This window comes from Chenopodium album, chromosome 23 (assembly GCF_948465745.1).
Source record: "Chenopodium album chromosome 23, dcCheAlbu1.1, whole genome shotgun sequence".
Classification (NCBI taxonomy): Eukaryota; Viridiplantae; Streptophyta; class Magnoliopsida; order Caryophyllales; family Amaranthaceae; genus Chenopodium; species Chenopodium album.
In genome coordinates this window covers 28,121,602-28,148,624 of record NC_137856.1, presented here as the reverse complement: position 1 = coordinate 28,148,624, position 27,023 = coordinate 28,121,602, and the positions used below count along the sequence as shown (strand labels likewise).

The following is a 27,023-nucleotide window of genomic DNA, read 5'->3' as shown; positions in this document are numbered from 1 at the left end:
TAATCGTCTAAAACTCTAAATTTCATCATATCTTACACAGAGAAAACAAAGTGGCTTGTAAAAAACGAAAGAGAAACAAACTGTTTACAAGGAAACATGCAAGAAACCCCTTAAACTCAAATACGAAGTACATGATTACAACGATTAAAATTTGTTTCTAAAGGGTTTACACCTACGTATGTTAGTATGTTACTGCTCATTTATGATTACACTAATCTACACAAAAAGGTGAAAATAAGTGATGTTGAAAAAAATTACAAAATTGGGCTTGACCTCAACAACACTAGTCTGCGGAATTGTGAAGGTTATATATACATTTTAACAGTACAAATCTACGCTGTAAAGAATCGGACATGAAACATAGGATTTCTAACTAAGAGAAGGGACCAAACGAACTCTAAACTATACTATCTCTTCAAGACTTCCCCTGAGTAGCAGCCGAATGACCCTTACCCTTTGGCATTTTCTTTGTGCTAGCTGCAAAGAGAAAATAAATAAATAAATAAATAAAATTCAGAAACAAGATCTAATTGAAACATAGAAAGTATCAAACAGTATCGATGAAAAAAAATTCAGAAGGTATGAAAAATTAAAGAGGGTGATTAAGAGCAAATACCATCTTCGACATCCTTCATCTGGTAATAATGAGGAGCGATCTCAATCAGCCAATCCGGTTTTAGCTCAGTTACCTGCAATTAGAATCGAGTCAACAACTTAACAATGTACGAAAATATATTTTCGGAAGAAAAAGAAAGCTAGCAGAAGAATATATATGCCCATCCAAAATATAATACTCAAAACGGCCAAATGGATGCAGAAGGAAGAAGGATGAAAAGTCACCTGTCTCATATATTCTTTCGTTGTCAGAACCAGTTCGTGGTATACTACCCATCTTGGTTGTGGCTCCATCTGCTCATAAAGAAAACAATTGCTCAGTCCAAAAACAATATAAAAACCTATATATATTAACAAACTTAGGTAACCAAGGAGTCAGAGCACAAGGCAGGGCAGGGGAACAGGGAATGCAACAGATAAGAAAACACACACACACACACACACACAAGCAGAAAGCATATATTTTGCAGTATTAGGCATTACTAGAAATGCATGTAAATAACCAACCCCCAAACGACAAACTTAGAGAAAAGTCAATTCCAACCCCACCCCCTTGCCCTTTTTTTTGGCTTGGGATAGAGAGATTGGGGAAAAGGGCAAGGATAGATTTAAGATTTAGAAGGGTATATGTGTAAATGTGTTATCTTCAACTTGGCCAAATCATGTAATCAAGTGCATAGCTATAGGTCGATAACAGAAGATTCAGTAAAAGAAGTGACAACAAACCATCAGGATCTTGTTCGCGAAATTTAAAATGAGGATATTTTGCACAGCCATTCAATCCATCCAATGGCCCTCGACAAAGGGATGATAACCTTAATTTTTAAAAAAAATTAAAAAAAAAAAAAAAAAAAAAAAAACTGCACTACTGTACCTGATTATAATTCGAACAACCAACACAAAAATTTCAAATAAACAAGACAAATTGAAGCCTGTAATAGACTAACCTATTGGGGGGGGGGGGGGGGGTAGTATGGGTATTTTAGTAATATTAGTTTGCTAGGTTAATAATCCTTAGGGGCCGTTTGGTTCACCCGGGGTAAACGGAATGGAATGAACAAAGGGAATGGTAGAGAATGGAATGAAAACACCTAATATTTTTTATGTTGTCTGTTTTAAAAAGAAAGGGAAACAATCCCATCAACCCACCACCACACAACCACCTATTCATTCACTTTCCACCCTTTCTAGCCACCATCCGACCAGGGCCGTTTCTGAGATTTCGGTGGCCCGGGGAAAAAATATGAATTGGGGCCCTAATTCACATATACTAATATAAAATTTTAAAAAATTGGGTATGCAAACGCGAAGGAATTTAATTGACTGAAAATTAAAATGAGATACATTGAAAAATAAAATTACCAAAAAATTTGATACATTTATTAATGACATTTTTTTGGTTAATCAAATTCACTTAGGAAAGTGAATAATTTGGGTAAAAAATTAGGGAAGAAGTTGACCAAAAATGCCATTTGATATTCTGGAATTCTACAGTACTATTATAGTGGTGTACTGTACACACTTGCTTTTTTTTTTTAATTTTTTTTTTTGAAAATTAGTTTAAAATAATACCAACTAACAACGGTGTGTGCAAAATAATACGAACTCAACTATTTGCTATTAGCGGTACCACCTTTATATTATATGTGCAAAATAGTGCGCAAGTCACTAAAAACGTATTTTGAGTAATATTTCGTCTATATTTGTTACTATTATTTATTAAATATTATTTTTAAAAATAGATATTGTATTAATAATTTCCTTTACAATGAAATTAATAATGCATGCCCCACCCCTTTGTTAGGTTTTTTTTTTTTTTTTTAATTGTCAATATGTATTTAGATAATTTATTTCAATATACATGTCTACCACACAATAGTAAATAAGGTATATTTTATTTAATTAATTTCAAAATTTGTTTTAAAAATCCAAAAAATTCCCTACATTATTTTGGTTGGTGAATGTGGGAATTTTCAGATATTTTGAGACTAATTATATCAACATAATAATAAGGCATTTAAATACCCTATTTACTATTGTATGATGTAGAAATTACTATATCTATTATGAAAAAACATATTAATTACATGTTGATTTAAAAAAAAAAAAAATAATCCTGCAAAAAGAGTGGGGCATTATTAATTTGGATTGTAAAGAAAATTGTTAACATAACACTATGTATGTATTTTGAAAAGAAAACTGAAAATTAGTATAAAAATAGTAATTAACAACAAAGATAGACGGAATATTCATCGAAATACATTTTCAAAGATTGGCATACTATTTTACACATATAGTATAAAAGGTGGTACCACTAATAGCAAATAGTTGAGTTTGTATTATATTGCACACACCGTTGATAGTTGGTATTATTTTAAGCCAATTTTCCTTTTTTTTTTTTTAATTTAATTTAATTTTTTTTTTTTAATTTATATGAACATGTACGCAGTAATGTAGTATTATATAGTACGAAGTTCCCTCAAACAAAAAATAGTACAAGTATATTTTTTGGGGCCTTGTATTGCATTGAAGTGGGCTACCTAGCCCTTGCTACGGCCCTGCATCCGACCACCAAACCACCAGCCACACCTTCGCCGGCCCCCGCGCATCTCTCCCCTCCCCGAAAATCAGCCCCGAAAACCCTGCTAGAAACTTCCCTACCCGTGTAACTTCCCCCACCCCCCCGCAAAATCCTAAAACTCCCCTCCCTCCCCGCGAAACCCACCCACCACCCTCGAAACCCTGGTGGTGGGTGGGTTGTCTGACGGTTTCGCGGGGAGTGAGGGGAGTTTTAGGGTTTTGCGGGCGGGGGGGGGGGGGGAGTTTTACAAGGGAGAGGAAGGGTGGTGGAGGTGCGGCGACCCGTCGGAGGAGGTGCGACGAACGGCTGGGGGTAGAGCGGCGGTGCGGTGGCTAGTGAGTGTAGTAACAGGGCGGTGGTATGGTGGTGAGATGTTGGCCAAGGAATGGGAAAGACGCGGGGGGGGGGGGGGAATGAAGAGGGTAAAGGGAATGAAAGAATGTGCATAACAAACAACAACAAAGGGAATGGGGGTAGTTGATTCCCATTCCCTTTGATGATTAACCCCAACCAAACGGCCTCTTAGTATAAATAGGTAGAGAGGGTAGAAGAAAGGTAGGCAGATTTTTGGAGTAGTTTCTTAGGAGAGTTGTGACCTAAAGTCACTATTGGAGCTTTGTAGGCTAACCCTACTACTATCATTGTAAAACCATTAATTTGTTTAATCAAATTTCTGAGTTTTCTCTTTCGTTGTACTGTTATTACATCGAGTAATTTCAGTCATTACAAAGCCACTTATCAAACAAAAACCATTCTGAAGTTCCACTCTGCCCTCCCATGCTCACCACTAATGTTATTTTTTCTTTTTTAAATGCCACGAAGCCATCTTAAAAGCCCCAGGATAAAATTAAAATTAATTACCTCACTGTTGTACCAATACTTCACGCGTGCATGAAAATTTCACATCATATAAATGCATTACATACAGAATAGTACATGAAAATGCATTTGATGGATTTTGCTTTGGCGTTAATAACAGAATCCAAGCAACTGAAAACTTAACACAGCTTACCTGTGCTAAACCAGAACTGGGATGAAGGTACACAGTTTGAGGATGCTTGATTGTCCTATAAGATCCATTTTTCTGTAACCTTCCCGTATGAGGAAAGAAACCTGAAGCAGTTAATGTAAAATTGCATTTACTACTTTATCTTACAGTCTCACAGAAAGCATATGTTATCAAAAATCTGAATAGAGGGTTTTGCATAAGAACCTGCAGTGATAGACTTTTTTATAGCTTCCAAATCATTTAGACTTGTCGTGGCTTCAATTTCAACCCTTTCCAGAAGTCCCTCAAGTTGATCTCTAATATCCCTTGCTCTTTTCATACTCCTGACCTAAACAAAAGAATCCAGAATTTAATATTTACTGGACAGCATGAATCAGATAACTACAATAGACAGCACTAACATAGGCACCATCCTATAGAAAAAGAAATGCTACCAAATCTTTAGATAGAGCAGTTAGAACTATTCCTTACCAAATCAAATGAAATGAAAATAAAAGACTGCATACCTGAACATAATTCTCAAAGCACCACATGCTTCCATAATCGCATGCTTTCCAGTCATTGTAGATCTAGGGAAAGAGGACAAAATTTTAGCACAAAAATCAGCAAATATTACAGAGATAGCAGAAAATTCAGCAATATTCACAGAAATAAAAATTGAGCTCCACAATAATCATGCTCGGCATAAATCCAAGCATATTAGAAAGAGAAGGAAGGAGTTCTTAGACACTACTGTGTCTAATGCACTAGCATAAGAGAAAAAATAATGCTTTCCATGAAAAAAAGTGTCAAAGAATAATATGAATGCCTTTCACCACACCAGTGTGCTTCTCTCCTTTTCCAATTTTAGAAAAACAATCTAAACATAGAGTAGCTCTAATACCTTGAGAAGTGCAATATGGTCTCCAACATTCCCCTCATGGAATCTCATCCTTGCAGTGTCTGCATGGACTTGTTTGTCCTTGGGGCGGTAAAATATCGAGTTCCCAATAGAAAGCATTGCTGCAATGGTAATGATCTCCTCTGAACATTTATGCTTCTCAGAAGCAACTATCATCTTTGATAACATGGGATCAAGGGGAAATTCCGCCATTCTTCTACCAACTTTAGTCAGCTCACCTAGCTTATTTAGGGCACCAAGTGCATAGAGCAACTCAAGAGCTTTCAATAATGCTTCAGACGGCGGTGGGTCCATGAAATCAAAGTTCAACAAGTCATGAATTCCAAGACTTTTAAGGGAAAGCACAACATTTGCAAGATTTGTTCGCTGAACTTCAGGGACAGTATTATCCTCTAAATCTTGGTAGTAATTGTAAGCAGTGTATAATCTATAGCACTTTCCCGGCCCTGTTCGTCCAGATCGACCTGCACGTTGATTTGCCGATGCCTTGGAGATGGGTGTCACCAGCAATGACTCCATCCCCGTTCGTGGATTATACGACTTCATCTTGACGAATCCTGGATCTATAACATATTTAATCCCATCAATTGTCAGAGAAGTCTCTGCAATATTTGTGGCCAACACGACCTTACGTGCCCCTTCAGGAGTTGGTTCAAATATCTTTGCCTGCAGATCTGTTGGAAGGTTGGCATAAATGGGGCATATAATAAGTTCAGAAATCTTTGTGCCAAGGCCCCTAGTCCTATGCTTCAGTATTTCCTCTGCTGCTTCAATTTCTTCTTGTCCAGTCAAAAATATAAGAATATCCCCAGGTGATTCTGTGACATGTATCTGCAACGCAGTAACAATAGCTGCATCCAAATAATCAGCTTCGGGTGCCTTTGTATAGTGTATTTCGACAGGGTAACGCCTCCCTGGAATTTTGAAAATTGGAGCAGAATCAAAATAGTCACTAAACTTCTCGGCATCAAGAGTTGCACTTGAGATGAGTAACTTCAAATCAGGTCGAAAGCGAGCAACATCCTATTACACGGGAGCACTTTTCTGAGTATATAGCAAGATAAATTGGGAATGATCACAGAAACAAAACAATATTCACTGCCAGAGAAACACATAGTGCTAAACATCCAAATATTTCCCTTGACTAGCTAAGATAAGACAGTTGGAATCTTTACAAAGCACTACAACCCCATCATTTACCAGGTAGGTCATCCTCACTTAAGTTGAGAGAAACATCTGGGATTGGATTAATAAGAGATTGCACCTACCTTGACCAATCCGAATAATATGTCCGTAGAAAGTGTCCTCTCATGTGCCTCATCCACCATGATAACACTGGAGAAAATAACAAATCAGATGTCTAGGCATATAACTTGGATAGAAGTATAGAGTTAGACAAGTATGGAACTAGCAAGTCACCTGTAGCTAGCAAGGTCAGGCTCACCAAGAAATTCACGAAGAAGCATACCATCTGTCATATACTTAAGAATTGTCTTCTCAGATGTGCAATCTTCAAACCGTATTGAATAACCCACCTGCACGTGAAAACAAAGTTGTACAATCTTAGGGCACAGCATAATAGCATATCATACTGATAACTACTGCATTCGCTAATAGTCACATGGCTATTTATCATGAAGATCACAACTGCTAAACCACTGAATAATTGAATCCCTGTCATGAAATCATAGACATAATAACACAACAACACAGATTCCCTATAGTATCAAAGATGAACTTTTTTAAGTATGATCAGTACTGTGATTCCATTTTTAAATAAGGTCAGTAAATTTTTCATAAGAGAACACATGTAATGACAACTGTATTAATGTATGATACACCATTACTTTACATTCTTAGATAATATATCTATCACAAAGTCACAAGTAATTACAAAATTCTACAATTACAAGAATAAATTTCTGCAAAGATGGCAAATTGTTTGTGAAAAATTAGTTGGACAAAAAAAAAAAAAAAAAAAAAAAAAAAAAAAAAAAGGTAAAAGACAGCAAAGCAAAATCCAAAACCCTAATTTCTAACATTTCACAACCCTTATTTCAGTATTTAGAATTTCATGTAAGACATGAAGCAACATACTCCCTCCATCCTCTAAAAATATCAGAGGCCTTAGAGGTACGATATCAACAAGTAACATAAATTGGCAACCAATGAACAAAGCTTACCTCATGCCCAAGTTTCACACCCATTTCTTGGGAAACACGAGCAGCAACACTCATGGCAGCAACTCTCCTTGGCTGAGTACATCCAATCTGCATTACAGGAAATGCAAAGTTTTGATTTTTTAGGAATTTATGACAATATCTAAATGCATCCAGCTAATTTACTCATGATAGTATTATAAAAACTCAAACCATTGTCAAAAGGGTGGATAAAATAATGTATAGACAAAAGCTTCTTCTTGTTATTTCCCTTAAACCAGAACCTATTTAGGGTGCATTTGCGTTAACTTCACCTATAATTCACTCATGTGAGCTTTTATCCTGAACGTAACTTGTATGAACTTATCTGAAAATATTTTTCCAAAAACTTATTTTCCTAGCAAAAGTTAAAATTTTAAAATAAGGTGAGGAGCACACATCCTTAGGTTTACAATAGTAGTCTTCTCCAACAATACAACATGGTTGATCTAGAATTACAATGGAATAATTGGCTTGGAGGTACCTTTAAATGTAGCAATCAAGAATCTATTTTGGACTCCTACAAGTGTCAGAAGTCAGAGCTCTAGCCAGTGCTTGACAAATATCATCACTCATAGAAGTAGCAACTATGAGGCATATCCAGAACAGGCACATGAACAAGTTCATTGAAATCTCTGATGCAGTATGCTTCTAAAGAAGATACAATGAATTCTTGATAATTAGTTACTCCCACTACACAAACCACATAACCCACAAGAGTATCCCGACAGAAAAGCGAGTACACATGAACTTTCATAAACCAACACATGTCGACTTACAGGCATCTACACAACTGTGCATATAGCAGTCATTTTCCTTGTAGTAGGGTAGTCAAGTACTAAACAGCAACTATTTTTCATTTAAATTTATTATGAGTCTAGTCCACCTCAAAAAAAAAAAAAAAAAAAAAAAAAAAGACACACACATTCAGTGACCATTTGGTTCATACTAGAGAGGGTAGAGAATTGAGCCAAGAACTTGAATATTTGTTTGGCTCGAGAGGGGACGGAGGTAAATCAAATTATTTACCAAGCAAATCCTTCCATTTGTTTGGTTTATGTAAAAGAAACTTCAAACATCCCCTCGCCTCTTTCCTACAACCCAGCCACAGTTTGATGCCAAATTCGACCAGGAAATAATTGGACCCAACCTCCATTGACAGAACCACAATAGTCAGGAAGGGAAGGTTCTGGGGCTGGGAGAAGTTGGTAGTGAAGGTATTTTCTAGAAGAAAGTAGTGACCATGGACAGTAAAAGTGGTGATAGCTAGGTCTTAGAGATGGATGGTTCTGAGGATAAAAGAGGTAGACTGAGAAAAGAGTGGTAATTGTAGACGATTGCTGGTTGGGATGATCTGACAGGGTTATAGCCTTACAGATGACAAGTGGTTGGGAACTGTGAGAATTAGAAGTTGACGTGGATTTGGTGTTGAAGTAGTACTAGTAGTGGATGACTTCTCAAGATCTGTAACAGGTTGGAGACTTGGGGAATCTAAAACAGTGAGGGTAGGAAAGAGTGAGTGAAGGACAGAATACCAGTTTCTTGTTTGGGGTGAAATGATTAAGGCAAAATGGGGAAATAGGATTAACCATTCTTGAATATGCCCAACAATACAAAATCAAGCACATACGCATATCAGCTTCTATAAGCATAATGCTTAGAATTAATTCAACACAAGAGCGGTTAAGCAAAGAAAAGCTTCATAAGCACTTCACATTAGCTTATTGTAATACCAAGGTTCTTATTGATACATGCAGTGGGAAACAAGTCCACATAAACACGCACACACACACACACACACACACACACACACACACACACAAAAAAATGAAAAAAAAAAGGAGAAACATTACAACATATACAGTTTACAGAAAGAATTTACGTCCATAAAAACAAATCTAAATTTTTCAGGAAAGAAAGAATGAGATAGAAAATTTAAATACAACAATAGAATCCAGTACAAGAACAACTACCATATGAGAACATATACTTACAAAACAAAACAGTAGACAAAAGATTTGTTCTGATATTACATATACTTAGCACAGAATACCTACCATTCCAACTTTTGTATATCCACCTTCATGGAGGTACTGGGGTATCTGAGTAGTCTTTCCAGAACCAGTCTCTCCAACAATTATAAGGACCTAACAAGACAAACAAGGGGGACAGGTCATAACCCACAACATCACATAGCAGTGACAGCGCATTAAGTATGATGTACATAGCATTTAATCAGATGTTTGAAATACCTGATGATCTCGAACAGCATCAAGTAACTGTTCACGATATGGATAGACTGGCAAGGTTTTCCGGTCCTCCTAAGCACCAACAAAATAGAAATCACCAAAGGAAAAAAAGACAATGATTATTGATCAAAGAACACATAAACACATTAACACATTAACTCCATAAAGGCTGAATACCGTCAAAAGCAAGACTGGCAAGTCAGAGGACAATAAATAGTCACAGAACTATATTAATACAGGTTCTTACACTTTAAAAAAAAAAAAAAAAAAAAAAAAAAAAAAAAAAAAAAAAAAAAAAAAAAAAAACAAACTCAGGAAAACAAGGAAACATACTAAATTTGTTAAATAACAAAACCATGTCAAAAACAGTGACTTCTCCCACAACTAACAGGGGAATGTAGACATAAACATCCAGATTCAGCAAATAAAATAAACTTAAGAAGATAGAATTGCATTGCATAATGCAAAACCAAAAAATAAATATCGTAGCTCAAGAAGTAGACATCAAAACTTTAAGCTGCTTTAAACTGATTTAATCCCTTGGTTAATGAACAGAAGGAGAACAATAAAAGGAAGAGGTACAACATTTGTAGATCATACTTGTGGCAATTAATTAAGCAATATACAACATGAGGATAGACAGAAGTTTGTACAGCCATATGTGGCCAATCTTTCATCGCCGCAACGGTCAGCAATACGAGACAACATAAACCAACAACAACAACAGCAACAACAATAAGAAGACAGCATACTAACAAAGAAAAACAAAATACATGAGATCATGGATAAATGGCTGCCATATTTTCTTTTTCATGGAGAATTTTGCAGGGAAATTAGTGTGGGGTCTAATTGCACAATTAATTAATACAAGTTATATAAGGTAATTTCACAACTGATCATAGTAAAAGAGGCATACACACATCCATTATATACCAAAGTTAGAAGTCAGCATGATTACCGACTTCAAACTCATTCATCTATAAGTCTCTGATTCCATTGGTAATAAGCAAGAATTCAGGATGCCAGTCAGTCAGTCACTTACTCAATTATATTCATCTCATTCAAATACAGCATTTTTTTTTTTTTTTTTTTTTTTGGTTCTTTTGACAGTGAAGGTTGAACTAAAAGAAAATATCAGTACGGATTACAAACCTGAAGCTTCTCCAAAGCGGTCTTTGCTTTGGACTCTTCCTCTGACTCAGTAAGCATCTCACTTTCAAACTGCAAAAAAGAACAACAATTATAAGCATATATGAGCACAAGTGACAAGCATACAAGATTTTAATTATTACATAATATATTCTACCTTGTCCCCATCCATTACAGAGGCCTTTATGAAGTCGATTTGATCTTCAAAGACATATCTGAATTAAAAGTAAACAGATAAAAGTGGTAAGTTAAACATAGACATCAGCAATAAAGCCAGATAAAACCAACGAGAAAACAAGACTCACTCATAGCTTTCAGCATTCTGCCGTTTATCTTTGGAACCAAATTTCAGGGTTGCTTTTCCTGAAAGAAAGGGCTGCAGTTTAGAGAGGAAAAGAAATAAAAAATAAAGAACATGAAAATATGCTTCAAAATCTTCTTGTAATATAAATATACCAATCTGGTGATCCTCCCAAGCTTCTTGTTCAGCAAATGGGTTCATCTTACCCCCAGATTCACCACCATCCCTAATGAACAAATAAAAAGAGGCAGAAAACGTAATTAGACTGACAGCCAAGTGTTGATGACTTAAAACCCACTCCGTATATATATATATATAAACTAGGCAGATAAATTGGCATACCTGTAACGATTTAAAGCTACAGAAAATCTTTTCTCTTGGTTCACTCCACCGTCAACATCATCATATGCATCTGGCATTCTATACTGCAATTCAGAAGCAAATACATGTACACCAAACTATCAGAAAGCCCACAGACAGCACTTTATATGAGAACCAAGGGTACTCTTAACACAATTTGAAATCCATGTTTTAGGAAGGAAAATAATTAGAGCTTCCACTGACTTCATTAGTAGATATGTTTTATGTCCAAAGAATTGATAAACAGAGTTTAAAATTACTTGTCTTCTAACTTTAAAAATTTGTGAAGCTTGTATAACTTAGGAGTTGGCTATACACAAGTAAATTCAAACCTAGCTTAGGACTAATAAACTTATAAACATGATTGTGGCAAAAATGGTTAAAGGTGATGATGAATCTTTTTTTTTTTTGGAAATCTGTGATGATGAATCTGCCCGTAACAAAATAATCCAACAAACATCCAAACAAACAAAATATTTTTGATGGAAAACATGCAGTGTCCATATAGCTGATTAACTGCCCAATATAACAAGGAAATGTGATCGGGTACAGTAAGATGCATTCAGGAGCAGAATGGACGAGTACACCTTACTAAAGGTATTGAAATTTTAAAAATAAAATAAATAAATGGGGGGGGGGGGCGAAATGATAATAATTATAAAAATAAAAATAAAAAGAAAAGGGGGAGGGGGGATTTCAAAAACAGCAATCACAAGAGAAAAAAACAACAAACACAAATCACCTCGTTTATCTCACTAGCATTCTCTCCTCTCCTTTTGGAGACAAGCTCATATATTTCCTTTTTGTACCTGTGATAATATGAATGTCATTCACAGCTATAAATTAAAAGAATAACAAACAAATATATTTAATCAAGAAACACATTGAAACAATTGAACAAAACGTAACCAGATTACAACTCCAGAAACTTTAAAGGCCTTAGAACATGCAGAAACTTTTAGAGGACTAGAGGTTAGCTGTGTTGCATGTTCCAAGTAAATCCTAAAACTATAAATAGTATCCATGCCATAAACAAAACCGCCACATGAGAAGGATTCAAATCGCCAGCAGCATAAGGATGTTTAAAGAATTTAAGAGAAGCCTGATAAAAAAAACACATGAATTTTCATGAAAACAAATATATTATAAAACAAATCTAAAGGAAAAAAAAACATATGATGAACAGTGAACACAACCTATAACTCTACTAGGAGTCTAGGACACATGAAAACCACCAATAACATGATTAAATTACATCAAACGTTGCAGTATACAGCTCAATTTCAATAATGCAAAACAAGAGGCATATTAAGGCTACAGAAAAAAGAAGCTCAATAGGAGTGACTCCAGAAGACATTACTGTTCAGATTGTGAAATATGAAACAAAGACGAGGAAGGTAAATAAGTTAACAATTCTTGCAAATGAAAATGATGATGATGACACTTTATAAGACATCACTAAGTACATGGACAAAGAATCACCTTAATTCGCGCTGCTCTGCTTCAGTAAGCTTAACACCATCAAATAGATACTGTTCATCTTCTATCTCATCTCTGCATCACATTAAACATAAGATCAGGTAGAAAAGGCGAAAAATACATGAACTAGCAACCCGAGCTCAATCCTATTTAACAATTTAGAAAAAAAAAAAAAAAAAAAATATATATATATATATATATATAACTTAAGGTGCTACTGCAGACATACCTGAGCTCCTCTAATTTCTTTTCCTCCCTTTTCTTCAAGTATTCTTGCCTTGAAACCTTTCTGCAGCAGATGAGCAAAACAAAGACGAAGCAACATCAGCACAGGAAACAAGGAACAGAATTCTTTAGCTGCAAACCTACTAATACTAAATCAGTAAGGAATCTCGTGGTGACCAGAATTGAATTTAAAATCATCAAACAAAAACAATGTAAGGTTTACAAAGCACATAAAGGAGCCACCCAAAGAGCCAGGGCAATAAATTGATGAAATTAATAAGCCTTCTAATGACAAAGTAGACAAAGTAGGACCACAAAGAATCAAGTGTAATCACAATAAGAACAGCAACAAAAGCAAATTAAGCCAGAATGAGGGTGTCTCAAAGGCAGAGTAAACTCATTTTGGTCCTATTCAACATCGAGTTAAAAATCATCTAAAGCTTCATCAAAGTTCAAAACACGATCAAAGATGGGAGACTGGGAGCACTTCTTCAACTCAATTTTGCATGATAAAGATTAACCTAGTAGAAAACATGTATTAATATCGACAGAAGTCCAAAGTTGATAATGCTATTAAACAAAGAGAGCTAGGTCGGTTTCAAATACAAAAAGATAACCCTTAAGGAATATCACCTTTCTATTCATCAAATGACGAAGCTGTTACTACTACATAAATTCAAACAAATTATTGAGAGATACAGTTGTACTCAATTGAATGCATTAAATTTTCCACCTAAATCATGCATAACAACATCTTCACACCACAATGATGACAAAGCCTCTAAGGTTAAGCTGGATTTCAGATGACTACGGTTCCACTCTAAGATTCATTATTAATCTGTGATAGTATTTCTCAGCACATATAATATAATGGCCCTTCACTCTACAGCTTTTATAAATAAGATAAAAGGATCTTTCTGTGGAATTCTACGAAATCCAATATTTCATACGAGCAAGAACTTTAAAAGGAATTATGTACAAATGTACATCTAATTATTATCAAATAAGGACTTTTTTGGTATCCTTTGTAAAATTTGAGAGGAAGCAAAAGAAAGAGATAGGAAGGCAATTTGAGACCAAAAAGGCATTAAAAAATAATGAGGTGCAGAGCAACATGCTTTCAATTTTAGAGAACATCAAAAAGGAAGGTTTTCCTGCAATGAATCAACAATGGCATGTTCTGGAAAAAGTTCAAAAATTGAAGTAAGATGCAATTATGACAAATGCTAGACTAATATAACTATAGATTAAGCAAGAAACTAACCTAAGTGCATCTATATCATCCTGCTCCAAAGCATTAGATCTCCGAATTGCCTCTTCTGCAAAACAGAAATGAAGTTTTCTTTAAAGTAAATAGAACAACAGAATGGTTTAAAAGTTTCAAACTTTAGGATAGTCCCCTTGAGACAAAATTGTAACTCTTTGTAACTAACCTTCCTCCTTCTTCGTCAACTTCGTCTCTGTTAGCTGTAAATAAAAGTGGTGTCATTGCCAAACCACAAAGCATGGAAAGAGCAAGAATGGAACAGAGAAACACAGCAAAAAGCATTATACTAAAAATAAAACCAAAATTAATGCAACAGAACCCATTAGTCCACTTTGAACAGTCCTGACATAGAAAGGTTACCTTCCTAGTTCGAGCAGCATCCTTCTCTTTCATATGTCTTTCCAATTCTTCCTTCTCTTTTTGGTCACGTATTCTTTCTTCTTCTGACTGTATTATGAAATAGACAAATCAAGAAAATATCAACAGAAAGCAAACTCATTTAGAAATTAAACATAATTTGAGGATCAAGTACATCATGTCATGAATTGGTGAATATATAACACTTCTTCCCCAAAATTAATTTCCATGCCCCAACAAAATTTTTCCCAATATTAATACAAAAACAACTCCAGAACTATGAGACTAGGAGATGGGAAGGCCAATGAATTGAGACAAATCAGCATCAGCATACCTCAGAATCATCATCATCATCGGAATATTTTCTCTTGACCTGTCTTTTTTGTTCTCTGCTTACCGTCACCTGCAGTATGGCATAAAGTCAACAAAAAAGATGACAAGTCAATACACAAATTAATCATATAGCAGCTTACCATAACAAAGAAAACTGATCAATCAGTAAAAAAAAAGTTAACACTATGCCTCATCATCTTCATCCTCATCAGGATTGTCACTCTTCTTTCTAAATCTTTTCTTGCCTTGGCTCTTCAGCTCAGACGATTTGTTCTCAGAAACAGGCATAACATCATTGTCGTCATCTGCAACTAAAAGCTGATAAGTCTTCTGCTTCTTAACCAACATTGCCGCCTCCCTCTCTTGCTTCTGATAAAGCTGATAAAAGAAAATACAATCTTGTTCAGTTTTCCAATATACCTAACTATCTCCTCTGCGTTTTTTTCCAATAATTGATAACACATCAAATTCAACACCAATTATCTAAAACATTCTAATGTTATTAACATGTCCTGAGAAATGACATCATGAACACCCCTCAAGTCTCAAATCCTTCCACCATCCCTAATTAAATTCATCACTTCATATTTTAGAAGATTTTTTCGACCATAATATTATAATTTCTGTCTGCTCGCGCGGAACAAGTACAAGTACACAATTCGCTACCTAATTTTGTTAATTATACTCCAAAAAGTGTTCTAATATACCAATTCACAAGTTTAGGTTCGTAATCTATGTTCCACATTGTAAATTACACTACAGTAACTAGAACTATAGCTAAATTGATACATCAAATTCAACATAAAACTCACATTAACTCCAGAACTTTTGCGTGGAACACGAGCATATATCTCTTCAGCGAAAGCTCGGGTTTCACTCGACGATGATAGCCCGAATTCCAGGAGCTTACCCACAACATCTCCGGGGGAAGAAGCCTGTTTTGCTGCAAAAACCCCAAACAAAATTCATCAATTTTCCGCAAAATAAACAATTCCTTAACTTAATTTCCGCAAAAATAGAAATTGAACCTAAAAATTTATACTTACATAAACCGATTATATACTGCACGACAGTAGGCTGAGAGTAGCCTAGAAATGTCATTAATTTGTCCGAAACCCATGATTTCAAATTTGCGTCACTACCCATTTCAGATTTAAGCTGCATATGAAAAACCCAATATTGAAAAAATTAAAAAATCACAAAAATTGCTTGTCAATTAAAATTATTAACGTAAATTGGGTAAAATAAACCCTAGAATTTAAAATTGATTTCGGTGATTAAAAAAAAAAAAAAATCTTACACAAGAAGATGGCTTCAATGGAGGAGCGAAAGCTTGAAAGGAGATTGGAGAAATTAGAAATTAAAGATGGAAGAGAATTATTAGAAAATCGAGTGGTTTGAAGTGGAAAGCAAGTAAGAGTAGTAGAGAAGAGGGAAAAAAAAACAAGAAAGCGGGAAACGGAGAAAGAGGAAGAACTCAGAACGAACAACTGAGAATTGGAGAAGAGACAAGAAGGTTACGAGTAATTGATTTTTAAGATCTTCAAAATTAGGCTTTAATCGGTTTAAAAAGGAAATTAAATAAGGTTATTTGTTTAAGGTTAAAATTTTGTGTCAAATAAAAAAATAAAAAATAAAAAATAAAAAATAAAAAAAGGTAAAAATTATTTTTGTAAGTTTATTTTTGTGCAAAAAAATAAAAATTATAAGGTTATCTGTTTAAGATTATAAGGTTTTAAAGAAAATTTCAGGTTATTTAAAAGATGAATTTAGGACTTATAGTTTGAAGGGAAATTAATAAATTATTAAACAAATTTGACGAATTTAAATATAAAATGATATTCATAAAGGAGTGCCTACTTATGAGAAGTTTGGGATTAAAATAGAGAAACCTCTAATGTGAGTGTATGATTAAGAGACTATTTAAGAATAGTTTTGAGTCCAATAAACTAATTTTAGAGAGAATTTTGTGGTAGTTAAGGTAAAGTGACTCTTCTATAATCCAAACTAGATTGTGCCCGTGCAAAATGCACGGGATATATTAGAAAGATATTAGATATGAAGTATATAATATAAGGAAAAAAAAAATATATGTTTAAAATACTGGAAGTTGAATTTGATATTATAACTTAGACCCCGTTCATTTGAATCTGCTGACACTTGTTATGCTTGTTGACACCTGCTTTGCTCTGCTAAAATCTGATGTATGTTCTCTGCTATGCTAATTAGAAGCTCAAAAGAATAGGGTCTTACTCTTATATTGTCGATAGCCACGCAATATGACCAACTATTTTAGGGTGTACTTTGTCAAAGCTATAGAGGTTACCCGTTTGGTGTTATAGGGGTTACTTGGTTAGTGTCATAGGGGTTATTTCATCAGTGCTCTATAAGTTCCTTTGATATTTTGCAAGCAAGGCCAGTCACGCAAAAAGCGTGCTGCACATTTTTTTCGTTTTGATGATTGAGAAGTTGAAGTTGTTTAGAGTGTAATCCCTAAAAAATGCATATAATTAAAGGGTTAGTGATTTTGAGTATTATGGTGAATTTTTTATAAAGGAGCTTTATACACGTTGTCGGTGGCCACGCAATTTGGCCAACTATGATGAGGTTTACTTTGTCAAAGCTATAGAGGTTATAGTGTCATACGGGTTACTCGATTAGGTCATAAGGGTTATTCCATCAATGCTTTAGGAGTTACTTTGATATCTTGCAAGTAATTATTCGGTGAGGTCAGTCACGCAAAAAGCGTGCTGCACATTTTTTGTTTTGATGATTTGAGAAATTGAAGTTGTTTAAAGGTAGGTTTTAAAAAAAGCATATAATTAAAGGGTTGAGAAAATTGAGTGCTATGGTGAATTTTTGATAAAGGAACGGTATACCCGTGCTAATACATGACATATTATACTATGTACAAAAAAATACCACAAAGTGAAATGTTAGTAGTAGTCCCTTGAAAATAAAAAAGAAAAAAGAAAATAGTAGGATGGGTAGTTATTGATTTTTGTATTTAAAAGTTAAAAAAAATCAATAAAGTGGTGGGGTGGGTAGTTATTAGTGTTTTTAATTTTTTTTAAAAAAAAATAAATTAAATTAAAAAAAAAAAACTGAATGCATGAGAGTTGAGGATTGAGGTTTTTCCAAAACCTCATTCACTTACTCTACAATTATAATATAGATTTACTAACCATTAGCAAGTTTACTCAAGCAAATCCTATATCCTATATATAAAGTGAAAGGGATTTTTTGGTGATAAATTTTACTTTTCCAAAATACCCTTTCTTATTTTTGTCTTTTAAAAAAAAAAATTTAAAAATAAATAAATTAATTAAAGGAAATTTTGTGTAGAACTACCCTAAAGATAGGGTCATTTGTGAACAACTACCCATTTTTTTTATTTGTTTAGAACTACCCACAAATTTGAAAACGTTTGGGTAGCACTACCCATTAACATTTTCCATCCAATTAAGATGTTTTCGGAGCCCACTTTTTTCACTTTTCCCACCCAATTTGTATAAAGGTTTTAATTTACCTTAATTAACCTAATTAGGGTTTTAATTAGAATTCATTTTAGGGTTCATGAGTTTAGTATTATTTGGGGATTTTGAAATCTAAGGTTTGGGGGTTTAATTGAATTGGAGTTTTTGCTTATTTTAGCATTAATTGACCATTGTAATTGAAAAAAGTTAAAAAATGGGCCAAAATAACATTTTAATTGGATGAAAAACGTTAGTGGGTAGTGCTACCCAAACTTTTCCAAACTTGCAGGTAGTTCTAAGCAAATAAAAAAAAAATGGGTAGTTGTTCACAAATGACCCTATCTTTAGGGTAGTTCTACACAAAATTTCCTAAATTAAAATTTAAAAAAAAAAGATTACCAATTAAAAAAGAAAACTTACCACCTAATAAAAAAAAATAAAAAATGAGAATCGGACTTCATAGATTACTTATATTCACACGCACGAATTTTGTGCGTTTCTTAGCTTGTACAAGTAATGACTGATACGTAAGTTACATTAACAATTCACCTTGTGAAGAGGGTTTCCTAATGATTATTTTTCTTACCTTGTAAAAAATAATTAAAAATAAAAAATAACTATGACTAACAACTATTTATCAAACATTTTTTACATAAACAAATAATACAAAATCAAACTATCTAATACAATCGGCTAGTCAAATGAGCTCTTGCATATTTGCACATATTTAATACTATTTAAAAACAACTTTACACTTGCAATAACAAACTCTTTGACTTGATTGTCTTGGTTTCTTAGATTTAAACTTCATTAAATTTGCCTATTTCTTACTCATACAACTAATACAACTCATTCCAAATTTGAATAAATCAATTAGCTAGAGAAGAATTTAAGAATATACTCTTTTCATTGAGGTTCTTGAAATGGTGAAGGGGCGCCTTTAGAGACTGTAAATACCGATCGCATCAAGCATGGTCAATTTGGAATGAGTGCAACAATGTTCTTCATGAAGGTAACGTTAATCTGCTGAAGATGCTGCTGCAGTTGATAGCAATGTACAGGGATGTGAGCAGTTATTTCATTGAATGACGGAGTAATTATCCGAGCAAGTGTCTTATTTCAAAGAGAGTAGCTGAACAAGATTAGTAAACATTGATGTCTGGACATCATCCAAAAATTACGGTAACAAACTTACACCATTGATTGGCCTTTTTTTAAAATCAATAAACAGAGTTCAATACAAGCAGCAAAACCCAGTTTTCTTAACGAACCAAAAAGGACATCCTATTCTTTACAAATGAATTACAAATCATTTGAATTTGATACCAAAAAAATATTAAAATAAACCCCCCACTGTGATAAGAAACTAAGAACAACCATTGCCGCACATTATAAGCTACAAAAGTCAGATCCTCCGATTAGCTCAAAATGTGAAAGCTGATCATCAACGTACCCAAAAGTAGCCCCTCAAACCAGTGCTCTCAAACTTTCACAGACTTTACAAGCCCTGATTTTTCATGTCATCCCCTCATCGGATTGCACCCAGTTACAACCATGGCATCAATCAAACTGATTTATTTACACAGCTCGCCTCAGGTTCCAGATTTCCCTGCTACAATATTGGAGAGCAAAAATGTTGGTTTATCGAGAAGGGTTCTCAAAAGGTATGTTCAACCTGACATATCAATTTCCTTGCCGTGATCATCCTCACGAATGTGTCTTTTCAACCGTCTTAACCAAATATCATAGTCAATAGGATACGGAGTCCCACATAGACTGTCAACGTAATCAGCAAAAGCTTTAAGGACGGCTGAAATATCCCCAAGCTTTTGTTGTATCAACCTTTTTGACCAAGCCCTTTCCCTCCACTGCAATGCCCCTTCAACTGAATCCAATTCAGGCAACTCCCCGCCAGAACAGGAATAGAGCATGTAAACTAAGCTCTCCGCATCAGATGCTGAGTACAACTTACCCTCTTCGAGAGCATACGTAGATGAATAGTGAAGATTCAATGCAGGTCGATCCCTTTCCTCAAGCACAGCATGACCCCACCCAACCAAGACAAAGTAAGGATTTCTTACACCTGAAGTAATGCATATAACATTCTCTGGTCGGATGTCACCATGTCGAATGCCAGAAGAAGAGGCGGTAGAAAGTGCGGACAAGCAGTCATGGCAACACTTAATAGCCTCATCTGAGCCAAAACAGCTACTTCTGACCATATCAGTTACTGTTTCACCAACTGGGCTAGTCACAAGGACAGGGGTTCCCCACCAAAGGTGATTGGAATCATCACTGGAGCTTGACCTCCTAGAACGAGAAGAGTGACTTATTTTACCAGAAGCAATTAGTTGAGGCAAGTACTTGCTGGATAGACCTTTCTGTTTCATCACTGTCAATACCTTAGTTTGCCTCTGAACCTGGTACCACAGATTCATATCTTCCCAAGCAGGTTCCACCTGAGAGGGATGCGAACCAATGTATAAGAAGAGAGACCTTCCAGGGTCCTCAATAGAAAACGCTATGTAATAAGTAAGTTCACTATCACTTCGAATTTCACTAATCTGATAGCCTTTCTGATGATTTGAGTCCTCCAACCATAAAACTGACCCAATTTCTATATTCATCGGCTCAGCATTCTCCCTTCTGTTGGATTCATCTAGAACCTCAACAATTTCTGGGGAGCCATGGCGCTGCTGGTACTGGTGTAATCCATGTCCATTCACTGTGGTGTCAGCAAGTTGCCTCTCCAACCGTCTTGCTTGAAGACGAGAACTGTGATCAGCAGCCAGATCTTCAATAGACTGCTTGGGCACCCCAGCCAACTGCAGAATGGAGTGGTAAGTTGCAAAAAGCACCTGAAGGGCACCAATATCACTCCAATTAGCATTTCCAAGCTTATTCCATATCCTATCAATAGGAGACATTGAAATATTTGAATGATGCTTTATCCATTCAGTGGCAGACTCATATACATTATTTACATTTAGCTTCAATTTGCTCAAATCTCCTTCAACTTTAATCACACCAGCATATTGAGAATCAACAAGAAGCACAAAAACAGGGCTTGGACTTTGAAGAAAACTATTCTTGCTAAGGCTTCTAGACAACATCATCCGGAGAGCAAAATATAAAGCTTCACCTAATATGGACAGAGGAGGAAGACGCACACCCTTTTCTGCAAGGGTTCCAATATCAGGCGTCAACAGAGCCAGCTCAAGAACTTCATCCCATTTACCATGTGGATTTTTGGCATTCTTCAGTAAAATAGAAGCTGCACAGAGACCTCCTACTTTACCATTGGCAATTGCCCTTTCAGCTTGATAGAATTTCATATTTTCATTATTAAGACAAGCAACATAGAACGGTAAAGGTTCTCCATCACTCCAAAATGCTTCCCACAATCCCTTTACACATGCATGTAGGAAATCCTCAATTGCTAGAAATGATGTAGTTTCAACACCATCAGATGTAGAAGCATAGACAGCACTAGGCATACGGATAAGTTGTTGGAAAGAAACCCCTTCTAATGCATAATCAAATTTCTGAAGCTCTATCAGCTCAAAAGGCACATCAAATGTCTCTTGTCCTGAATTATCTGATATAGCCTCAAACCACTCCTCCAAATTAGAAGTAAACGCATTGCTGTCTACAAATCTGTGAAGAAATTCCTTTTTATCTCGATTCTTACTGCCTGATGATACACTGGACCTCTTTGTCCCAGAGCCAATAGATGCTTGGTCAGGGGATATGCCTGTTGGCAATCAGATACATTTGATATAAGTTTCTAAATAACAAACTCAAAATACAAAGGAGCAAGCTAATGAAGCAACAAAAGAAGCAGGAGTAGACACCGACATACTTCAAAGACAGAAAAAGTAACATAAACCATTAACAAACCTTCAGTATGCAGGCAATCGTAGCCTTGTAGGAGCAACATAACAATATCTTTTCAATTTTTACCGCAAACAAAAATGATTTGAGTATCTTACATGAAGAGAAAAAAAAAACAAAACAAAAAACAATAAAACACAATGAAGCATGGGCTATATATAAGAATAAAGGAGAGCACATGACTCAATAGAGCCTCATTCAGAGAAACAACACTTGTTTTTCTTCTCCAAAGCCTTAAGCATCAGAATTGGATTTTAGCCACATACACATGAAAAGATGGGCTACAAGCCTACAAGAACAAAATCTTGGGTGTTAAGAAGAAAGGGCTGCTGATTTCAAAGCCTCCGGGATTGGATTTAGAATTTTGTACAAACCTTGGTGCTCATAAAATATAGGTATTTCCTGGCTATAGACCTTGCAGGTGAATATGTGATACACCCACCCCCCCCCCCCCCAACCCCCCGCCCTTGCCCCCTTCTTCAAAGCCAAATGTGAGGGGCTTATAATGCCCAGTTCTTACAGCAAATAATACTGTAGAAAGAAAGGAATAGCGAAAGGAACAATGATAAAAACTAGCATAATTTGAAGTTAGACAATGTCTTTGAAGCTTCATTTGAAATTTGTGCTCTTGTTCTATCGCACCTTAAAATAAAGCCACGACAAAACTAATCAATCAAATACTGTACAATCAAGCCAAAAACATTAGTCTTCACAACAATTGGTGAAGTTGTTATAACAAATGCAAGAAAGATTCACAAAATCAACAAAAATGAACATGGATTTTACGTGCTTCACTAACGTGAGTAAGGTCCACGGACTGGCGAGAGGAAAGTTATCAATCTTTGAGGGTAGTACAGATGAGAAGTATTTAGGTTAAAACCCAGATAGGTTATATAGTAGCCCCCAAAACAGAAAACATAATAGGTCGAAAAATAGGCCCAAAAGCAAGACCCTCATGATGGTTGTTTGAAGGGGGCTAATTAATTCAAGGCATATCCTAACAATATTGAATCTCAATTTCCCTCCTGGTTCAATAACTCAATCTGATGAATAGCAAAGATTAAGGGTAAATGCATAGTTTGCATGTCATGGCTGCATATATTTTCCTTAGAAAACAAACTTATTTAACAATGCAGCCATAAGTAGTATTGATTGTATCTAAGTTAGTAGCCAAGATTCCTAGACAACAACAATAGTGGACCTCAGCATATTACCTAGCAGTTCAGTCATCAATCAACTTTAACACATCTGACTAATATAGGCTCACCAAGAACCATCATGCAAACAAGGAGAAAGCCAAACAACTTAAGTGGGAAATTTAGGCACCTTAAAAAGTCTTAGAGACATTTGTTTAATATTATAAATAATAAACATGAGTGACATGTTATTTCTCATTACACATTCCATAGTTTTTTTTTTAAATATCATTTGTTGCTCCTCCAAGTCAAATGCCACGATAATTCCAGCTAGAAGTTTATAAGCTTTATTGTGCCTTTAATGATCTGGTTTGAATTATTGAGCTTTTCCACCTGTATCACCACATTTCCATGAAAGCCGCAGAAACAAAAAGATTATTGCTCAACCTATACTTCTATTGAGATTGTTTTACACCATTGCGCACAGGGTTGAGAGCTGATGTAATGCTCTTTAAATCTCAGATGAGTCACTCCCTCATATTCAGTCATTTTTTACCAGATAAAGACTTTCAAATGTACTGTGTTGAAGGTTTGAATAAAAATAAATAAAAACTAAAAAAATCAATTAGTTAAAAATAAGAAACCACAAATGAGTTATTAAATCAGTAAATAAACCCAATAGACCAAGCATAGTAAAGCAAAATATTGAACCACAGTACACGTGTTTATTAAGAAAGTGCAGGAATCATTTTATGAGCGGTTTCATATTGCTAAAAAGATACACTAAAGGAGTTAATCACCAAACGATCTGAAAATCAAGCAAGGAAGTTATATTAAGATAAACCACAAGTACAAAAGCCGCTACGATTAAAGACGTGTAGATACACAATGACAAGAAATCCCTAAAGATTTACTAAAGATGCATCATTAGTAACTGGAGCAAGGTGATTGCCAAAATAACTATCTGATTACCAGAATCTCATAATCCACCATTTAACAAAACAAGACAATGTAACTTTATAATAAAATCCAAAACAATAGGGTCAAGAATGTTGCAAGGCTATACATTACCTTGTATTCAACTGATTCTAAAAGAGGAATAAGAAACTGGTACATCTTAAACTAAAGTACAAAATGTAGAAAATTCTAATACACTAATCCAGTAGTTTCAGACATCATTTCGTTAGGTAACACAACAATAAAAGTGTATGCCCTCAACCACTTATTGATCTTCACACAGGAAATCCATCCTAATAAAATGTTCTGAAACGAATGTCATTCAATTTCTCATTTCTTTCCTGAGTTCCTCTCATTTGAAAAGCTTCCAGATAGTTTCACTACTGTACCCCTAAGTTCAATAATGAGAAATGATCATTGTAGTATTAGACATTTCTACAACCGATGGTCCATTGTTTTTCTAGTCAAGTTGTCCTTAAATGTGGGTCCATTGTTTTTCTAGTCAAGTTGTCCTTAAAAGTTAATGCTAGATACATTCTTCTCCCTACTTCCTTACCATTTGCATTAAAAAGACCTGGAAAGGTGGTTTATGACCTTTCTGTGACACAAATCTCTCAATTGACAGCCCAAAACTTCAATTCAAGATACGTAGAGGCAACCAGTTTAGCCCAATGAGGACACACATATGGAGGATAACCTCTCTTCCCCTGCACAGATGAAACCTCAAATTGAAGGATTGGGAAGGCTTGATTATGTTCAGTTATGTGCCGAATTAACCTTGTAATAGAAGCTTACAGTAAGGCTTACATTGTGCATGGTATCTAGCATTGTCATATGTACCAAAACTACTGACTACTGTAAACTTAAGGTTAATAAAGCTTCTACTTGATATTCCAGTTTTTCCTAAAGGTTTTTCCACTCTAATAATTCTCACAATTAAACTTGGTTTTATTAATCGAAATATTCGAAGTAAAATTTTCACCAATATTAAATCTGTGTATCACAACAATATCTACAAGTAGTTAGATACTTAGTTTATAAAATTGTGGCCCTCCTATTAATAATCTGAAACAAAACTAAATGAGTACAAAACTGCCACTTAATGTTATGTAGTTGTTCAGTTTGTTCACTTTATTTAACAATAGGACCTCCTGTGATAAATAGAACCTAGGTTGGTAATAAAACTAGATGATGCACATGATCAGTCTAGCTGCAAACATAACATATTTTAAGCATTTAAGCACCCAGAGTTTAGGATTCCCTCCACCCCCACCACTTTGCAAATGATTCGCCAAAGAGCCAGTTTTCGGAAAAATTCAACACGGCATCACCATCACTTCCATTCACATGGCTACAAGCAAGAGTCTACAGGCACCATAACTTAAAAGTATTTTTCTAGTAGACAAGACAGCACTAGATATGCAACTCATGGAATGCACCTTAATATCGAATAGCTAGTAATTCATAAAAGCAAACGCGTAAATTAAATGAAAGAGCAAATCAAATGAAAAATATCTAACCAGATGAGCTCCTTGTGTGCCGTTCATACGAGTCCTTAGACATTGCAGAAAGCAGAACAACAAGACCCTTTTAAAGTTAATGTATAATTAGCACTCCCCAACAATCCTCAAACTAATTAATGCAGAATGTATCGTCGAATTCCGCCTTTCCTCTTATATGCATCAATTATTTCATACCAACAATGATTCCACTGCTGCATCACAGCCTTTAGAAATCTTCAACATCATGCTAGAAACCCAGCAAACTAGTTTGACACTGACAATTCATAACAAAATATTCACCTGCAATACCAAAATTTCAATTTCTAGCTAACTTGATAATCATAAACCCAAATTAAAACAGAATTAAATCGTTGAACTAGAAACCACAATACAAATTAACACCACAAAATCACTCAATTACAAATTTAACTAAAATACAACAATAGATTACTTTAACTACTTCTACAAATTCCGTAAACTAGCAATCAAATTAACATAAACCCTAATCGACGAAATCAGATCAATGAACCCCAAAATTACAGATTTGAAACCCTCAAAACTCAATTATTACAAATTTTTACAATAAACAATAGAATTCATGACTAGAAAAGTAGAAAAACTTACGAAATTGAGTGAATTGACAATGCAATGGTATCAAAAAACTTGGATTTGCAAGCATAATGGGTGAGTTATTCTCTCTCCTATTCCAGCAAATACTGGTGGTATTTCCACTTCTACCTTTTTGGCGTTTTCTTTGTTTTTAACTTTCTAATAATTCTATTCTTTTTCTTTTTTTTTTTTTTTTCCTTTTGTTTTGTTCTTTGTCTTTCTGTTTAAGTGTTTATCTACCACTTTTCGACATGTCAATAAGATGACAATAGATGAACTAGACTACGTCTTGTTGTTTGTTTGGTAGATGGTAATAATGTAATGAATTGAAATGAATTTACGTTGTTTGTTTGTTACGGAGTAGGTTATTTCATGCTATAATTGTTGATTATAGTGAAATTATACACATAGTAATTACGGAATTT

At 34.9% G+C, this 27,023-nt stretch overlaps 2 protein-coding genes across 3 annotated transcripts; both read right to left on the bottom strand.

Moving 5' to 3' along the window:
• Nucleotides 1-83: 83 nt before the first annotated feature.
• Nucleotides 84-16,534, bottom strand: LOC145606661 (pre-mRNA-splicing factor ATP-dependent RNA helicase DEAH1-like). Of its 2 annotated transcripts, XM_081662472.1 has the most exons (28): nucleotides 16,325-16,534; nucleotides 16,071-16,182; nucleotides 15,837-15,967; nucleotides 15,214-15,402; nucleotides 15,026-15,094; nucleotides 14,695-14,781; nucleotides 14,501-14,534; nucleotides 14,332-14,386; nucleotides 13,072-13,131; nucleotides 12,846-12,917; nucleotides 12,106-12,172; nucleotides 11,346-11,428; nucleotides 11,159-11,229; nucleotides 11,008-11,065; nucleotides 10,860-10,917; nucleotides 10,706-10,774; nucleotides 9,557-9,625; nucleotides 9,362-9,451; nucleotides 7,290-7,376; nucleotides 6,526-6,641; nucleotides 6,375-6,441; nucleotides 5,089-6,129; nucleotides 4,712-4,774; nucleotides 4,410-4,533; nucleotides 4,209-4,309; nucleotides 841-909; nucleotides 617-689; nucleotides 84-477 (listed from the first exon to the last, which is right to left on the bottom strand). In XM_081662472.1, exons 2-28 carry the CDS (start codon nucleotides 16,168-16,170, stop codon nucleotides 416-418), a joined length of 3,165 nt encoding a protein of 1,054 aa, XP_081518598.1. In that variant the 5' UTR covers nucleotides 16,171-16,182; nucleotides 16,325-16,534; the 3' UTR covers nucleotides 84-415. The 2 variants fall into 2 exon arrangements, with proteins under 2 accessions (XP_081518598.1, XP_081518599.1); XM_081662473.1 differs by lacking the exons at nucleotides 15,837-15,967; nucleotides 16,071-16,182; nucleotides 16,325-16,534 and having other exon boundaries at nucleotides 15,165-15,297.
• A 3,110-nt stretch (nucleotides 16,535-19,644) lies between these two features.
• Nucleotides 19,645-26,761, bottom strand: LOC145608039 (uncharacterized). The gene is made up of 3 exons (XM_081663644.1): nucleotides 26,614-26,761; nucleotides 26,008-26,289; nucleotides 19,645-22,254 (listed from the first exon to the last, which is right to left on the bottom strand). The coding sequence occupies exons 2-3, from the start codon at nucleotides 26,048-26,050 to the stop codon at nucleotides 20,171-20,173; spliced, it is 2,127 nt and encodes a 708-aa protein (XP_081519770.1). The 5' UTR covers nucleotides 26,051-26,289; nucleotides 26,614-26,761; the 3' UTR covers nucleotides 19,645-20,170.
• Between the last annotated feature and the right edge of the window lie 262 nt (nucleotides 26,762-27,023).